This window comes from Podarcis erhardii, assembly GCF_964252035.2.
Source record: "Podarcis erhardii genome assembly, chromosome: 15".
In the NCBI taxonomy this organism is placed as follows: domain Eukaryota; kingdom Metazoa; phylum Chordata; class Lepidosauria; order Squamata; family Lacertidae; genus Podarcis; species Podarcis erhardii.
The window spans coordinates 41,978,916-41,995,402 of record NC_138505.1 but is presented as its reverse complement, the minus strand read 5'-3'; the positions used below and the strand labels follow the sequence as shown (position 1 = coordinate 41,995,402).

The window sequence follows — 16,487 nt, the reverse complement described above, 5'->3', positions numbered from 1 at the left end:
TATGTACTTGTTTCATCATTTTATGTGGTTGGTGATTTAGCATCAGTATGTTTCGGGGGGGTGTTTGTGCTGAATATTCCATTGAACAATATCTGGCAAATACTTGGCAGGGGGCATAATTGTTTGAGTATCATGTCGACAAACTTTAACTTACATAATTGCTAAGGCAGCCTCAGCGAATGAGATTGCATTGCTGAAGTCATACATGCAAGCATTAAGAGTTCACTAATGACTGAAAGGCGAGAGGAGCACAGCTTATGTGGAGTGGTTTTATTTTAGCCAAACTGGAGAACTGTTGACCGGTAAATTGAATTTGAGATTCAGTGCTATTGAAGCAGGCAGTGGTTCTTGGCACTTAACAGCTATCGGCTCCTATGGTGGGATTGCAAATAGCTGGCGTAAACTGGGAAACAATTGGCGTCAATCTCTTGTTAAATTACAGTTGTGGTTAGTTCAACTCTAACCCTGCCTCAATGGAAGTAAATTGGAAGCTGGCCTTTGGGGAAATGCCCCAAACTTGTATTTCAGTCTATTTAATAAACAGCAGTGACACAATAGGTTTTTCCTCCACTTAGCTGAACGGTTGCTCAAGTACCTTAAATTGCAATCTTGAGGCTCTAGCTCAAAGTGGAGTATCTTTTATTCCAGTTGGTAGGTTCTCATGCCCTTGTTCGTCACCTGTGCACTACATATGTCTCTAATCCATTTAGCTAACTTCTATGAGCTTAATAGTGCAGTAAAGTAAGCTAATCCAGGAAAGCTGGTTCATATGCCTGCCTGGGAACTCTATAAAATGGCTCCAAGGAGGTACAGAAACTGAAAGCTGAATATGGTGCCTTATGATCCAAAGCAAGACAATTTGGGCTTGGAAATAATACCAGGTGAAATGTTAGAAGCTCTCAAGTTGACAAGTTTTTATTGGTTTGGAGTCTGTAAGCCACTTGGGTAGCAGGGGGGAAACTTTCCAAAGCAAGATTGCTTACCACTTAAATTTATTTTTAAATAACACTATTTTCAAATACTTTTTCTTGGATATCTGGATATACTTGTTATAACTGACACTCTGCAGCTTCCTGACTGAGCATATAGGAGTGTCAGGATGCAGTAGAGGTCTTGCTGCCAGAACTCGTGACAAATCGTAAGTTACCTATGGTCATTGTAGAGTTTTCCTGCAGTTGTCCCACCCAGGAGCTCTTGCTACAGTCAGAATTGTAGAGTTGGAAGGGATCCCAGGATCATTCTAGTCCAATGCAGGAATCTCAACTAACCAGATCATAAATGACAGATGGCCATCCAATCTAAGTTCTTACTGAAATTTGGTCAGAATCTCCTGCACCACAGACATCAACATTTGATACCTCATGAGCAGTCCAAATTTTGTTCCTGGCCTGAAATACTGAATACAGCAATGAAAATCATTTGCCTTGCATTTGGCTCTATGTGTTTAGGTGCTAACATCTCACAGGCCAATTCTTTCCTGTGCTGGAAAACAGCTCTTTGGTAATGTGGGCTGTTGAGCTCTAATACGGTTTGACAGTAATCTGCAGGTAAAACCTTTTAACAAATGTTGTGTTATACATTCAGTGGTGTAAAGGTAAAGGGGACCCCTGACCATTAGGTCCAGTCGTGGCTGACGGGGGTTGCGGTGCTCATCTCGCTTTATTGGCCGAGGGAGCCAGCGTACAGCTTCCGGGTCATGTGGCCAGCATGACTAAGCCGCTTCTGGCAAACCAGAGCAGCGCACAGAAACAGTTTACCTTCCCACTGGAGTGGTACCAATTTATCTACTTGCACTTTGACGTGTTTTCAAACTGCTAGGTTGGCAGGAGCAGGGACAGAGCAACGGGAGCTCACCCTGTCGCAGGGATTCGAACCGCCGACCTGATTGGCAACCCCTAGGCTCTGTCCCTCTATTCAATGGTGTACAGCTCCATTAAAACTATACAAAGTGGCTTACAACAACAAAATCAGAAAAAAATACTTTAAAAGGGGATCCTGGTTGGTTCAATGTCTCCCAGGGAGCTTTATGTGGAGGGAGGAATTGAACCCTGGTATCCCTGGTCCTATTCCAAGCACAACACTAATCAGTGGAGGAGTTAATGCACCAATCGCACAATATTCGAGACTTGCTAAAGATGGCAGCAACAGCTTGCAGAAAGTGCCAAAAGAGTGAGGTAATGGGTATGTGAGGATCCTTGACTGTCTGGCCTGTGTTCTTGATTCCTCTGGCTTGCAACACAAGGTCGCTTGTTAGAGGCCACCTAAAGTTTAGCAGCTTAAAGTTACTGCTAAGCCCTTTTTTACTGCCAATCTCCCATGAATCTACCAATGGAAAATACGGCTGTGATAAGGCTCTTTCAAGCTTTATATGTCAATCCTAGTATCATGTGAGCTTGAAACCTTTAGACATTGTAGCCAGTCAAGTGAATGAAATCTTAACCAGTAATGGTGGTAGCTGAGTTAATTTGTGCTATCAAAAGGACCAGTGAAATAATGTGTTGCTTAACAGGCTCAAGGGTAAACTGCATTTAAGAGATAAAAGTGATAATAGCCCCTGGAACATCATAAAAGGTAACCAAGATGTTACAAGATTTGCAAGCTACATTAAGATGACCCAGAAAGTTCAGCTGATGTAAAGGAAGCCAATTCCCTCTTTATATTGGGAGTTCTACAAACACTGTGTTAAGTTGCTCAGTTCAAGGTGCTGGTTTTAACACTAAAGCAGGCATAGGCAAACTCTGCTCCAAATGTTTTGGGGCTACAACTCCCATCACCTCTGACCACTGGCCTTGTTAGCTAGGGATGATGGGAATTGTAGTCCCAAAACATCTGGAGGGCCGAGTTTGCCATGTCTGCTCTAAAGCCTTTTGTGGCCTGTGACTAGGATCGAGAGCTAAAGTCCTCCAAATTTAGAAACACTTCATTTGATTCCATTTATAAATACCTTTAAAGTGATTTAAAATATACCGGTACTAAAAAAAAGTAATAACATTTTCAAATGTAATAAGTATAACATTTGGATAGCCAATTAAAAGGCTTGTTGAAATTTTATTAAATATGTATACTGCCCTTCATATATCACAACATAAAGATACAAAATGAGAATACAAAATACATAATAAAAACAAATCAATCCCCCTCCCACAAAGACATTTGAAAGGCCACAGAATTTTAAGTCAGCCAAAGGCTTGGTTACAGATAAATGTTTTCACTTGATACTGAAGATATGTAACCAAGGTGCCAAGCAAGCCTTCCCAGGGAGTTCATTCCACAAACATCTACTGCAGGAAGGGCCCGTTCTTGCATTGCGTCCTTCCAGACCTTTTGTGGAGGAGGCACACGAATGAGGGCCACACAGCATGATCACAGGGTCTAGGTTGGCTTGTATGGGGATAGGTGGTCCTTGAGGTATTGTCCTGAGCTGTTAAGACTTTATAGTTCAAAATCCGCACTTGGATTGGGCCTGGAAACTAATTGGCAGCTGGTGAAGTCAGGCCAGGATTGGCGTTATGTGCTCAAAACGTTTTGCCCCCGTGAGCAACTGTCCGCTGAATTCTGCACCAGCTGAAGTTTCTGAACTGTCTTCACAGGCAGCTCTGCTTAAAATGTGTTGCGGTAATCTAACCTAGAGGTTACCAGAGCATAGACAACAGAAGTTAGGCTATCCCTGATGGAAGGCACTCTGTGCCACTGAGGCTGCCTGAGCCTCAAGCGACAAAGGATCCAGAATAATTTGTAAGCTGCGTACCCACTCCTTCAGAGGGAGTGTAACCACATCAAGAACAGGCAACCTCCCATCCATGCAGTCTAGGGAACCACCCACTAGCTTGCCTCATTCTTATCTTGATTGAGCTTCAGTTTTTTGGGTCTCATCCAATCCAGGCAAGACAACAGTCCAGCATATTCACTGTGTGTCTTGCTGACGAGGTACTCTAAAACTCTGGATAACCCCACTCAGTGGTTTGGTGCTAAGCGACATACGGGATGAAATCCAATCCTGAGGAACCCCACATGGAAGGCTTCACAGGGCTGAAGAGCACTCACCAAACATCACTCTCTGGAAATGACCAAGTAGGCCTACAATGCAGTGCCATCCATCTTTAACTTGGGCAGCTGCTTGATTAGGAGACCATGGTCAACAGTACTGAAAGCAGCTGAGAGGTTGAATTAACGGGCCCATTTTCGCTGTCTTTCTCAACAGAGGTTATCATACAAGGTGATCAAGGCAGTTTCTGTGCCAAAACACCAATTGAAATGAATCTAGAAATTCAGTTTCCTCCAAGAGTGCTCCAGAACCTTACCCAAGATACATAATAAATAAAACTGGCCATTAGCTACTTAGATTTTCTGAATCCAGGAAGGGTTTGGCACTAACAAGATAACAGAGGCAATACTTGCTAGATGTGTAATGGGACAGAGTTCCAAAGGGCTTGCGCCCTAGTGGCCCAGTATGGAAGATGGTATTGACAGGAGGCCCTCTTCCGCAGAATGCAGCAATTGATGGGGTATGTCTGTTCCTGTGTATAGATGTATGCACACTTAGCACAGATACTTCCTCTCTTGTCTATAGTAAACAGTTTTATGCATTCCATATACAGTCTTCCAATTTTTTCAGGGTGGGGGGGACCATAGCTCTCATACCCACTTTTTCCACACCTCTCTGTCTTAGCTTCTCAAGGCTCAGCTACTCTCCCCCTGCAATGGCAAGGGGCAGTTTTTGGCTCTAAAAGCAAGCATTCAGGAAGTTGCAGTCCCCTGCCCAGTGAAGTCTGCTCTATTGCAGGGTTGAGGGCTGAACCAGGTGTGAGGAATCTTTGGCCTTTCAGATGGTCCTGAACTACAACTCCCATCATCACTGGCCACTGGCTATGCTTTGCTGAGGCTGATGAGTTGTAGTTTAGTAACACCCCGAGGGCCAAAGGTTCCCCCACACCTGTGCTAAGGGCCTGCAATCAGGAGCAGCTGTGTGCACTGTGCCCTGCCCTCAGAGTCCAAAGTAACATTGAAGGAACTTGCTCTGTTCTATATTAACTTAATAATAATAATAATAATAATAATAATAATAGTAAGTTGTCTTGTTAGCTGCTTGTTACCTAGAAGCCTACAAGCAGCTTCTGGCATATTAAAAAACATAAATGTAGTAATGGGCTCCTCCAAAAAAACACAAAACAGCCACCTCATAAAGGCAGCAGTAAGTTTTGGCAGCCAACAAACTGGATAAATACCTGACCCTCCAAGTGTCCCTTTTCACCAGGGACAGTCCCAGATTTAAAAAAGCCACCCCAGTTTCTGATTTGATCCTGGAATGTCCAACGTTTCCCTATTTTCTTTGTAGAAATGTTGGGAGGGTATGCTACCCTAGTCTACCCAAAACCAGGAGAGGGGTGGGAAGGTTGGCTTTTATATCCAAGGAGGATCCTTCACCTTAAAGAGCTTGATAAGTCAAAACTGGGCTTGGAAGCGTGCAGGCAGCTACAGAACTCCGGTTCCCTGCTCTCTTTCCCACCAATTTGTCCCCGTGTTTACACGGCATGTCACACGACCCACCGCAGCTTTACTGGGTTCGCCTGGGGCGGCAACCGGCCAGCCTGCAGAAGCGCCCTCCTCCTGCGCTGCGTCCCAGGGCACTTACTCGCCGGAAAGGGCGCGCAGCCCGTTGCCTCGCCCGCCCGCGAGATCCCTTCCCGGCGCCGCGTCGGCGCCTCCCCCGCCCGGCTCCGAAGGGCGGCCCTTGCCGGCCTTTCTGGGCGCGACGGGGCGGTCCCGCGGGGAGGGCCCGGCCTCAAGCCGGGACCGTAAATGGGGGCTAGCGCGGCGGCCGCGGCGTCTTCTCGGGTCGCCCGGAGGCACTTTCTCGCCGGCTCCTTCTGCGCTGGCCATGGCGCGCTGCTGCTCCGCCTTCCGCGCGGCCGTGGGGCTGGCCATCGCCGGCCTGCTCTGCCTGGGCTTCGGGGTCTTCCTGGTGGTCTCGCTGCCGGCCATCCTGGAGGAGCAGGTGGTCAAGGTAGGGGCGCGGGCGAGGCGGGCACGGCGCGCTCCCGCGGGGCGCCGGGCTGGCCCAGCCGGGGGCGCGCGGCGCGCTCTCTGCCGCGTTGGCTCCCGACGCGCCGACGGAAGGGGCACCTGGTGCCTTCGAGGCGGGCGGGGGGGTCTCCTTGGAGGCGCTTTTTAAAAATGCGACTCGACATCTTACTTGCCGCTCGGGGGGGGGGGAGACAACCTCCCCCTCGTCCTAAAATCATTCACATCAAACTAACAATTTCCCCTTTCCAGAAGTCTGGAAAGTCTGGATTTGCCAGCTGTTGCGAATCCGTGCTTGGTGGGTCCAGCATCCTCCAGGGTTGGTCCAGCGCCTCTCCTCTCCTTCAGGGGGGAGCAGTAGCCCAGCAGGAAGATCATAGCAAAAGTTTTCCCTGCTTTGAAGTTGACCCAGCTACTCTCCTGCTGCTACCATCATATGGTCCAATTCAGTATAAGGCAGCTTTTATGGTTTTTTTTGCTCCCTCTGCCTTCAAAGTAGAGTTCCCAGTTGGCCTGGGTTGGGGCTGCAGAGGGAAGAGAGCCTGACCAGCATGCACCTGAGGTAGCTTGTTTACCTGTCCTGGGAAGGATGCTGTTGATTGTCCCCATCTTATACATCCTGTGCATTTGAATGGAAATTGGGACAGCATAGTTAATTATCCCAAATGACTATGCATAGTGACTATGCATGTGTGTTAAGGCTGATTGCAACACTGAATCTTAAAATGTTTATTTAAAATGCTCCTAATGACTGCCTCCTCCCCACAAAGGCAAAATGGAGTATGTTTGGTGTTTGTGTCTGTGGGGGAGATTTCTGTTGGGATCACAGCTCAGGAGGTGTGGTGAACTCTATAAGCAGACCAAGCATATCTCTTTCTGACAGGAGCGAGCCAGCAATAAATAACAGAGTAAGTGAAGTTAACTCTTTATTAGAAGAAACAAGGTCTGCTGAGGAATGCCAGGTGTAATGAGCACAGCAAATCTGATAGGTCTTGCCCCATGAGGCAGTTGTGGAGACTGAAGGTCCCTGCCTTCCCACAGCTACCTAAATCATCTCCTTTCCTGGGTCCTTCCCAAGCAATCCCTCTTCATACCTCTTCTGGTTCTGAGAGACAAATGGGAGGAGGGGAGCTGGTCACCGCAGGAGGGGGAGACCCCCTTGCTTCTTCACCATCCTATCTCATCTCTGCCTCTTGGCCACACTCCTCCCCTGCTTCAGCTGGGCTTCTCTCTGCCACAGACTCCCTCTGCTCACTAACCCCTGTTGCCTCTTCAGCTTCCAACACCTCCTCCTCCCAGTCTGCTCTCTCTTCTCCCTCTGACCACGTATTGTCATCCCACCACCATTCTTTGGCTCTGAGCCTTCTTCTCTTGGACATTCCCCAGCTGGTGCCTCCCTCCATTCCTCTGCATCCAGCCAGTCCATGACACTTAATCTGAGAGAACTGTTTTAAAAAGATTGCCCTCAGTAGGGGAAATTTCCCCCAGATCCATCACAGGAGGGAAGGAATTGAGCTCATTTCCTCATGTGCTCCAGGCCCAGTGCAAACTGATTCCCCTTGGCACCTAGTAGTATTATCTTTTTAAGCATGTAGTTATTCAACTGCACATTTTGCATAACCTCTAGTTCAGCTGTATTTGCAATATAGCCTTTGAAGTGAACTGCTTATGAAACCTTCCTCTTAAACCCCTTTCTCCAAGATCTAAGAAATTCTGGTGCTTATTTCTGTTTGGGATGTGTGATGAGGGCAGGATTTGGCTCAGCATTGCCTTCACAGACTGATGGTTATTCTCCAAGGTTTCAGGCAGGAGTTTTCAGGCAAGGGCCTGGAGATGCCAGGGAGATGCTCTACCACTGAGCTGTGATGTCCTTGGTAATGAGGCTGGCTTGTGGGGTCCACCTGCTATGGGCTATCCACTCAACTCTATACTCAACTCTATACTCAACAGCTCATCCAAATAGAATAGACAGTTCCTTTTCACTCTGGATATCTGGCACATACCTCATGTAATTGTTCCTTTAACTGTGGGGGAAAGGCACACCCTGTAGTATTGTGGGTCTGTGTGATTTCTGCTCTGCTCTGTGCATGCAGCTTGGGCATCTTGCATGAAGCAATAAATCATGGATGCAAATCAGCATCAGGCTAGGAACATCACCTACCATTGAAATTAATAGGATAAAATAAGGTGATGCAAATCTGAACAAGTAGAGGGGATGTGGAAAGGGTTCCTTACCTAGAGCACAGTTCAGCCCAGGTGAAAAAGAGACTATGTGTGCATGTGTGTGTCTCTTTATTCCTTTACCAGAAATTGGGTTGAAGCAAAATGCTGGAGGAAGATTTATAATGAGCATCTCATCTGGTGCAGAATGTTGCAAACTACAGTAATTGGGTTGTATGCCAGTTGAATGTGTGTTCGTATATTTGCTTTTTAAAGGCCCCTGCACAAAGCATATACTTGCTGACTATGATACAATTGTTGTCCTGTGTATGAATGACTAATAGTGAGTTTGAATGTCCTGTTTGCTAGATAATTATAATATTTTTGCTACTTGTATTGTGCTGTTGATTAGAGTATCCAGACTGCCAAAAATGCCTATCATAAGGTGCTTTGCAGGGCTGTTGTAATTTATTCCTGTTTGATAGATTGAAAGGTGGGAGTTTGTGTGTGTGCGCATTTGCGATTTGGGGCCAAGGCAGAGAGAGGCAAAGCACAGTGCACCAGCCCTCAAATTCCCATGGGGTCCTCAGCTGGTAAGCAGCAAATGCTGTGATTTCAAGTGTGCTGTGAGGGAGGGCGGGCTAGCATGGGTATCTGATGCAGGTCAGAGGGCAAGCTTTCTCCTTTGTGAGCATCCTCTCACTAAGCTTCTGTTCACGCCTCCCTCATGTTAATATCTGCTCAAAGGAAATCTATCCACTCTGCAAAAGCATTCATGACCCCTCATTGGCTAATTCAGGAAGAAGCAGGAAGCAGTAACTCTTAGGGAAAACATGATTATCCAAAATTTTCAGAATCTTGACTTTCTGCTGCAGAATTGGGGTCCTCATTTGCAGAAATAGAGCTGAAGATAGATTTGAAAAAATGCGGTCATGCTTCTGTTCTTTCTACTGCTGCCTCCATTTTCTGGGAACAGGAAGTGTTCTGTCTCTGGGCGTTTTTCAGTTGTTGGTCCAACAAACTTGCACAGCGGAACTGTAAGAATTAAATTGCTGTGTCAGGTCACTGAGGCAGAAAACCCACATACAAGGCACTCCAGGACACTGTTTACCGTATTTTTCGCCCTATAGGACGCACTGTCCCATAAGGCGCACCTAGTTTTTTTTGGGGGGGGGGAAATAAAGGGGAAAAAATTATTTCCCCCCCAGGCGCGGGGCTGGAGCGGGGGAGGCCTAAGCTTCCCCCGACCCCAGCCCCCAAACAGGCAGCTCTCTGCAAGCTGTGGGAGCCCAGCGCTGGCTCCTGCTGCTTGCTGAGAGGTCCGCGAAGCCTGGACGCGCTGAGCTCAGCGCGTGCAGGCTTCAGCACGCAGGCAACTCTCCGCAAGCAGCGGGAGCGCTCCCACTGCTTGCGGAGATTTCCGCGAAGCCTGGACGCGCTGAGCTCAGCGCGCGCAGGCTTCAGCACGCAGGCAACTCTCCGCAAGCAGCGGGAGCGCTCCCACTGCTTGCGGAGAGGTCCGCGAAGCCTGGAGAGCGAGAGGGGTCGGTGTGCACCGACCCCTCTCGCTCTCCAGGCTTCACCGAAAGCCTGCATTCGCCCCATAGGACGCACACACATTTCCCCTTCATTTTTGGAGGGGAAAAAGTGCGTCCTATAGGGCGAAAAATACGGGTCTTGTCTGGTGTCAGCTGACAATTCTTCCTCCTACTCTTGAGAATTACAAGAGGTTTAAGGGCAGATGGGGACCAGTTGTTGACCTGAACGATACCCTCCGAAGATGTTATGTAGTTGCACTGTGCAATGACTGTGTGCAACAAAAGAGAAGAAGAGCATTAGGGAAGTTTCCATAAAGACACTTGTGTTGTGCAGTGTTGTTTGGGAAGGGGAGAAATCGTGAAAAAACTTTCTGAGGTAGACTGAACACTCCCCTGTCCTCTTGGAACTTTTATTTTTATATATGTGTGAAGAGTCAATGCCAAAGTTTGTTTTACCACAGACTCGTCTTCACTATATATTTGAAGCATCATCACACCACACTAAACAGTCATGGCTTCCTCCAAAAATCCTGGGACCTGCAGTTTTTAAAGGGGGCTGTGCATGTTAGGAGACTCTATTCCACCACAGAGCTACAATTCCCAGAGTTCTCTGGGAAAAGGGATTGAGTGTTAAACCAATCTGGAGATTGCAGCTCTGGAAGGGAATAGGGAGCAGGGCTGAAACTGGGCTTCCTGCCACCTAGACCCAGTTTGGCACTCCACCCCCCCCCCATGCATGTTTGTGTACATACACATGCATGCATAAAAGCACCCCCCCTTGAAAGATTTATTCGTAAAGGACATAAAAGTAGGCACAATATCATTTGAATACAAAGGAATCTATGAACAAAGGGAAAATGAGTATCTCTTCCACTAAAAACCAATTGTTTGTCAAAAGTAGAACTTCTGTGTGCAGCAATTGTCTATTTGGTCAAGTTTTGAATTGGATTATTTGGTCACACGATCATTAAAAGACTGCATTTCCCTAAGATCAGCCAAGACCCTCTGGTGTTTCCTTTTTTAATGTTTTTTTTCCTCTTTGAGGAAAAAACCCAACCCTCTTGGTTCTGTGCAAGGAGTTTTGACATGTAAATTTACTCCCGAGTAAGCTTCAACAAGATTCCTTTCAGTTTTATTTTTGTTTGATTACTCATTTTAGGAAATGATAGTTTTGTAGTGATTTTAGGTTCCATGTGAGGTGAAGAAATGCTTTTTGCAAGTCTAAGGTAATATAATAATAATTTATTATTTGTACCCCGCCCACCTGGTTGGGTTTCCCCAGCTACTCTGGGCAGCTTCCAACAAAGACAAAAAATACACTAAAATGTCACACATTAAAAACTTCCCTGAACAGGGCTGCCTTAAGATGTCTTCTGAATGTCAGATAGTTGTTTATCTCTTTGACATCTGATGGGACGGCGTTCCACAGGGCGGGTGCCACTACCAAGAAGGCCCTCTGCCTGGTTCCCTGTAGCTTTGCTTCTCGCAATGAGGGAACCGCCAGAAGGCCCTCGGCGCTGGACCTCAGTGTCCGGGCAGAATGATGGGGGGTGGAGACGCTCCTTCAGGTATACTGGACCGAGGCCGTTTAGGGCTTTAAAGGTCAGCACCAACACTTTGAATTGTGCTCGGAAACGTACTGGGAGCCAATGTAGAAAGGTAGAAAGTGCCTATCTATTACATTCCTAATGCAGCCGGGCTGACCAGAGCTTGCCAGGGAACTGCCTCTGGCAGGGAAAATGCTCACCCCCCCCTTACTTTCCTGTGTGCAGATCATGTATAGTCTGTAAAATCCCTCAACCTTAGCTATTTAAGCGCATTCAAAGTTCTGAAGGTATCATAGAATCATAGAGTTGGAAGGGAACCCAAGGGTCATCTAGTCCAACTGATTCTCTTCCTCAGCTTCCTGTCCCTCCCTCTGTCCCTCAGAATTTCTTTCTCACACCGTAGCAGAAACCCACAGGGGGCTTCACTGGATCAGAAACCGTGGCTGGACACCCCCCCCCCCCGCTACCGCTCTGATAGGGAGTTTCCTAAAACTCACCACCCATAACAAACTGTAGTTCTCAAGATTCTTTGGAGGAAGCCTTGACTGTTTAAAGTGGTATGAGTGCTGCTTTAAATGTTTAGTGCAGGTAGGACCCGGCATTTATTTGTCCTCAAGACCCCTTCAATTAATGTAGGATTCACCTGAGATCAGGCTACTCCCTGCACCACCCTCAAAAATGTTAAATTAGCATGGCAAAGCTATGTCAAACAGGTTCCTCTTTGGGCCCAAAGAAAATCTGGGAAGATGGCTTGAATATAGCAGTAGCGAAGTCTGTCTGAATGAGTGGATAAAAAACTGATTTAAATCTGTGTCACCAGGTATTTGTGAAATGTCAATGAAAATATTGCACCGCTGATACAGAACTTAGGCACAGCTGGTAGATATTATACCTGCTTGTAACCTTGTTTCCTGTTAAAGGCACATACTTCCACCTTTGATGGGAGTGACCTTGTATTTCTTTTTGGTAAAGTTGTTGTTGTTATTTCATTTTATAGTAAGAATAATATATTTCTTGTACCCTGCCCATCTGACTGGGTTGCCCCAGCCACTCTGGGCGGCTTCCAATAAAGTATACACAGAGATAAAAAAATCCAAAAGATAAAAATCTTTGGAATATTGGAGAAAGTTACTCCCATGTACAACTATTACAAGGGAAAGAGAAGCTGCAAACATTCAAGCTATATAGTGTAACTTTATTTCATATGCCATTTACGCATTAGCTACGTAGAACAGAGATTATTTTTTTTTGTCTTCACTATAAATGCAATTTGTCCTTTTACTTATTTTCTCTTCCTCTTTGTGCCAAAGTGCCAGTATAGTGATTTATTCTAGACCTTATTTTGGGGAGATATTTAAAGGTTGTGTTTCTTTTTCTTTTGTATATATATATATTTTGAAAACTCCACACAACCACACACAGTCACACATGAGATGCAGCAGCAAGAAAAAGGTTAATGCTATTCTTGGCTGCATCAGCAGAAGTCTAGTGTCCAGATCAAGGGAAGCAACAGTAGCCCTCTGTTCCGCCTTGGTGGTGCCACACCTGGAAGGAATATTGTGTACAGTTCTGGGCACCACAATTTAAGAAGGCTATTGATAAGCTGGAATGTGTGCAGAGGAGGGCAAGCGAGATGATCAAGGGCCTTGAACGGGTGAAGAAGCTGGGTGTGTTTAGGCTGGAAAAGAGGAGACTAAGAGGAGACATGATAGCCATCTTCAAATATTTTAAGGGTTGCTAGTTGGAAGATGGAGCAAGCTTGTTTTCTCCTGCTCTGGAGGGTGGGACTTGAACCAAAGGCTTCAACTTACAAGAAAGAAGATTCCAACTAAACACCAGGAAGAATTTTCTGACAGTAAGAGCTGTTTGGGAGGTTGTGGACTCTCCTTCAAGGGAGGTTTTTAAGCAGAGGTTGGATGGCCATCTGTCGTGGATGCTTTAGCTGAGATTCCTGCATTGCAGGCGGTTGGACTAGACGACCCTTGGGGTCCTTTGCAATGCTACAATTCTATAAAGCAGAGCTGTATTACATTGTTGGTACCAGTTTCAGCTGCTGTGAATGGAGCCACTCATCTTATCTAGTATACACTTGAGCTTTGCCTTGGAATGTCACAAGCTGTTCTTGTGTTTTATGGACCCCTGACTCCACCACAAGCAGGCGTGATCTCTGGAGAGCGGGGGGGGGGGGGGCTGCTGGACTGCAGCTCTCATCACTGGTTGTGTTAGCTTAGGGCTGATGTGAGCTGGAACACAACAATCTCTGCAGGGCCACAATTCCTTGGCATATGAGTACGTGTACATATTGCAGCAGGCAATACAACCCTATGCATCTTTACTGTGAAGAAGTCCCACTGAATTTTTGAGTGGAATGTAATACTCCCAGGTAAATGTACATAAGTTATAAGACTGCAACTTTATGATGACATTTCTTACTTCTATTTCCAAAAAGAGCTTATGCTATAATGATTTTCTACATTGTTTGGTACAGAATAATAAATGTATCCATCTCCTATAAAGAGAGGAGAGACCATACACTTGCACTGAGTGGTTTACAATTTACTGTTTTAAATATGGCCACAATAGTTTCCCAAGAAAAGAGGTTTGGCAGCTGTAATTAAAGGAAACTCCAACTCCAGGGCCTAAGCCAGGCATGAGGAAGCTGTGGCCCTTCAGAGGTGCCTGGGCACCAGCTCCCACCAGCCACCACCAGCGTGGCCAAGAGGTTGGCCTGAACCATAATCTGCAAGGGGGACTTCAGTTGAACAGTCCTTCAGCCTTTGGAAAACCACATGAGGCAATGGTGTTTGTGGAAGGAATAAGCTGTAGGTTTAATATAACTATAGTCTAATTATTGGCAACCCTATCCTTTACCTCTGCTTTTCAGGAAATAAACAGGAACTGCCTTAGTCAAGCCCTAAATAAATACAGTGGAGGGGGGGGACTTTTAGGAAAAAGTATTTTGCAACTGCCTAAGGGACATCTGAAAAATGGAGGTACAATGATAGGGAAAGCTGCAAGACTCAGGCAGGTGGTGCATTAGACCATGGGTCCAGCTGTGGTCAGAAGTCTCGTGTTAAGGCAGGAGGCTTGGGCTTGAGCAGCTGACATTGTCTTACATAAGCATCAGATCAGCAGAAACACTTCCTGCTCTAATGCACAAATAGGAGCCTCATTGCAAAATATTCCTAAAAGTAAGGGAAGGGGGGGTTGGCTTCCCCCTCCCTCCGCCCTTTCCTGCCTTCTCTTATCTGGATCTTATCTGCTGAGGCTGTAGAATGAGCAAAGGGATTAAGCCTAAATGAATTTGGTCAACGTTGAGAAAAACATTCCTGTGAAGAAGGGAATTTGGGGACACAGAAACATAGAATTGTAGCGTTGGAAGGCACTGCTGAGCTATCCCAGTGACCACATGACTATGGCTGATCAAATATTTTCAGTTGTGGTCTATTTAAGCACAACCAAATATTCTAGGAATCCAAGAATGGCCTTGTGCTTGCCTGTCTCCTTGCAGGAAACCCTCTCTCTTGTTCTGCCTTCCAGAGTCTCTCTCCACTTAGCAGTAGACATTCCTTGCCTTGCATTCAAGCCACTTTTGCATCTACACTTGGGAAATAATAACACATCCTCCATTTAGATAGGGGACCTGTGGCTTTTCGGACACAGTTGGACTACAGCTCCCATGATCAGCATTAGAAACTCAAATATGTAAGCTAGGCACCAAAGGGCTCCTTAAACCAAGGCTACAGTCACCAAAATGGAAAGTTTAGTTGCCTTTGGGGGGCAAGATGGCTCTAAAAAGTCTTATTTTTCAAATGATGGACTGTCTCTGATTGATTCTCAGTTAAACATGTGGCTAGTTCAGATGACAACCTTAAGCTAGGTTGAGAACTTTGAAAACTTAGAGAAGGAAAGTCACTTGATCCAGGGACAGCCACATATATATTGGCCTATTCTGACCTCTTTTTCTTCATGGTGACCTCTTCTACAGGATGGGGTATTGGTGTGTGCAAACAGTCCCGATCCAGTGACCCTGAGCTTGCAGGGCAGCAGCTGAAGAAGGAGCAAAAAGGGTTTTATTGTGTGTGTGTTTCTTGTGGCTGATTAGCTGCTCTCCCTGTGCAAAGGTCAGAGGGGGCAGGGTTTCTGTTGAGGCAGGTGATTAGCTGTGGGAGGAGCTTATCAGAGCTTGCAGGGCAGTTTGATCCATCTTTTAGATTTAGGGGAGCTAGTCTCAAACGTTTGTTGGGGGAGACCTAGGGGGTTTTTTTGGGGGGGGGAGTTATTTGTCCTGTCTGCACGCTTCTTATGATGGAGGACCGCTGTAGCCACCGCCAACGACACGTTCTCAAGATGGAGAGTGAGGGAACAGCTGCAGTCGCCTGCGGTTCCTGCGCAATGTTTGCCATCTTGCCAAAGGTTGCAGGCAGCTTTACCTGCAGCAATTGCATGTTGGTTGCCCTCTTAGAAGACAAAGTCCAGCAACTGGAGGAATGTGTAGCTACGCTCCAAAGAATTAGAGAGCTGGAGCTCTTTTTGGAAGCAACAGAGCACACCGTCTCCACCAAGGAGGAGACAGGGGACTCCCCTGAGAAGGAGGCTAGTTCACCAACACAGGAGCCAGATATATGGAAAAACGTGACTCAAAGAAGTAGGAGGCCCAGGGTTTGCTCTGATTGTTTAGAAATACACAATCGCTTTGAGGTCCTCTCCCCTAGCATGGAAGACGAAGAGCAGACTCCATTTGAGGATCTCTCCCTCATTACAGTCGATTAGGTATATGAAGATGAGCAGCAAAGTCAGTCCTCAGGGAATGTGCAGGCGACCTTGGAACGGACAGCTCACGGAAGAACCCCGACCAAACCTAAGAGGAGGCGTGTAGTGGTGATAGGGGATTCCCTACTGAGGGGAACAGAAGCAGTGATCTGTGGGCCTGACAAGATGTCTCGGGAAGTGTGCTGTCTCCCCGGGGTTAAGATCCAAGATGTAACTGAACGACTGCAAGGAATCAGAAAACCCACTGACACGGGGGAATGATTAATGGACTTCAATGTCTGTACACTAATGTGCAAAGCATGGGAAATAAACAAGATGAGCTTGAGCTCTTGGTACAGCAAATTAATATGACATAATAGGCATCACTGAAACCTGGTGGGATAAGTCCCACGATTGGAATGTAATAATGGAGGGATACAATCTATTTCAGAGAAACAGACCAGACAAG

General features: G+C 46.4%; 1 protein-coding gene across 3 annotated transcripts in view; it reads left to right on the top strand.

Moving 5' to 3' along the window:
* Nucleotides 1-5,825: 5,825 nt before the first annotated feature.
* Nucleotides 5,826-16,487, top strand: part of SCARB1 (scavenger receptor class B member 1) — a 64,088-nt gene continuing 53,426 nt past the window's right edge. For all 3 annotated transcript variants that reach the window (XM_081841626.1, XM_081841627.1, XM_081841625.1), the window contains exon 1: nucleotides 5,826-6,004. In XM_081841626.1, the coding sequence (XP_081697752.1) occupies nucleotides 5,879-6,004 (126 nt within the window). In that variant the 5' untranslated portion in view covers nucleotides 5,826-5,878. The remainder of the gene's footprint in view (nucleotides 6,005-16,487) is intronic.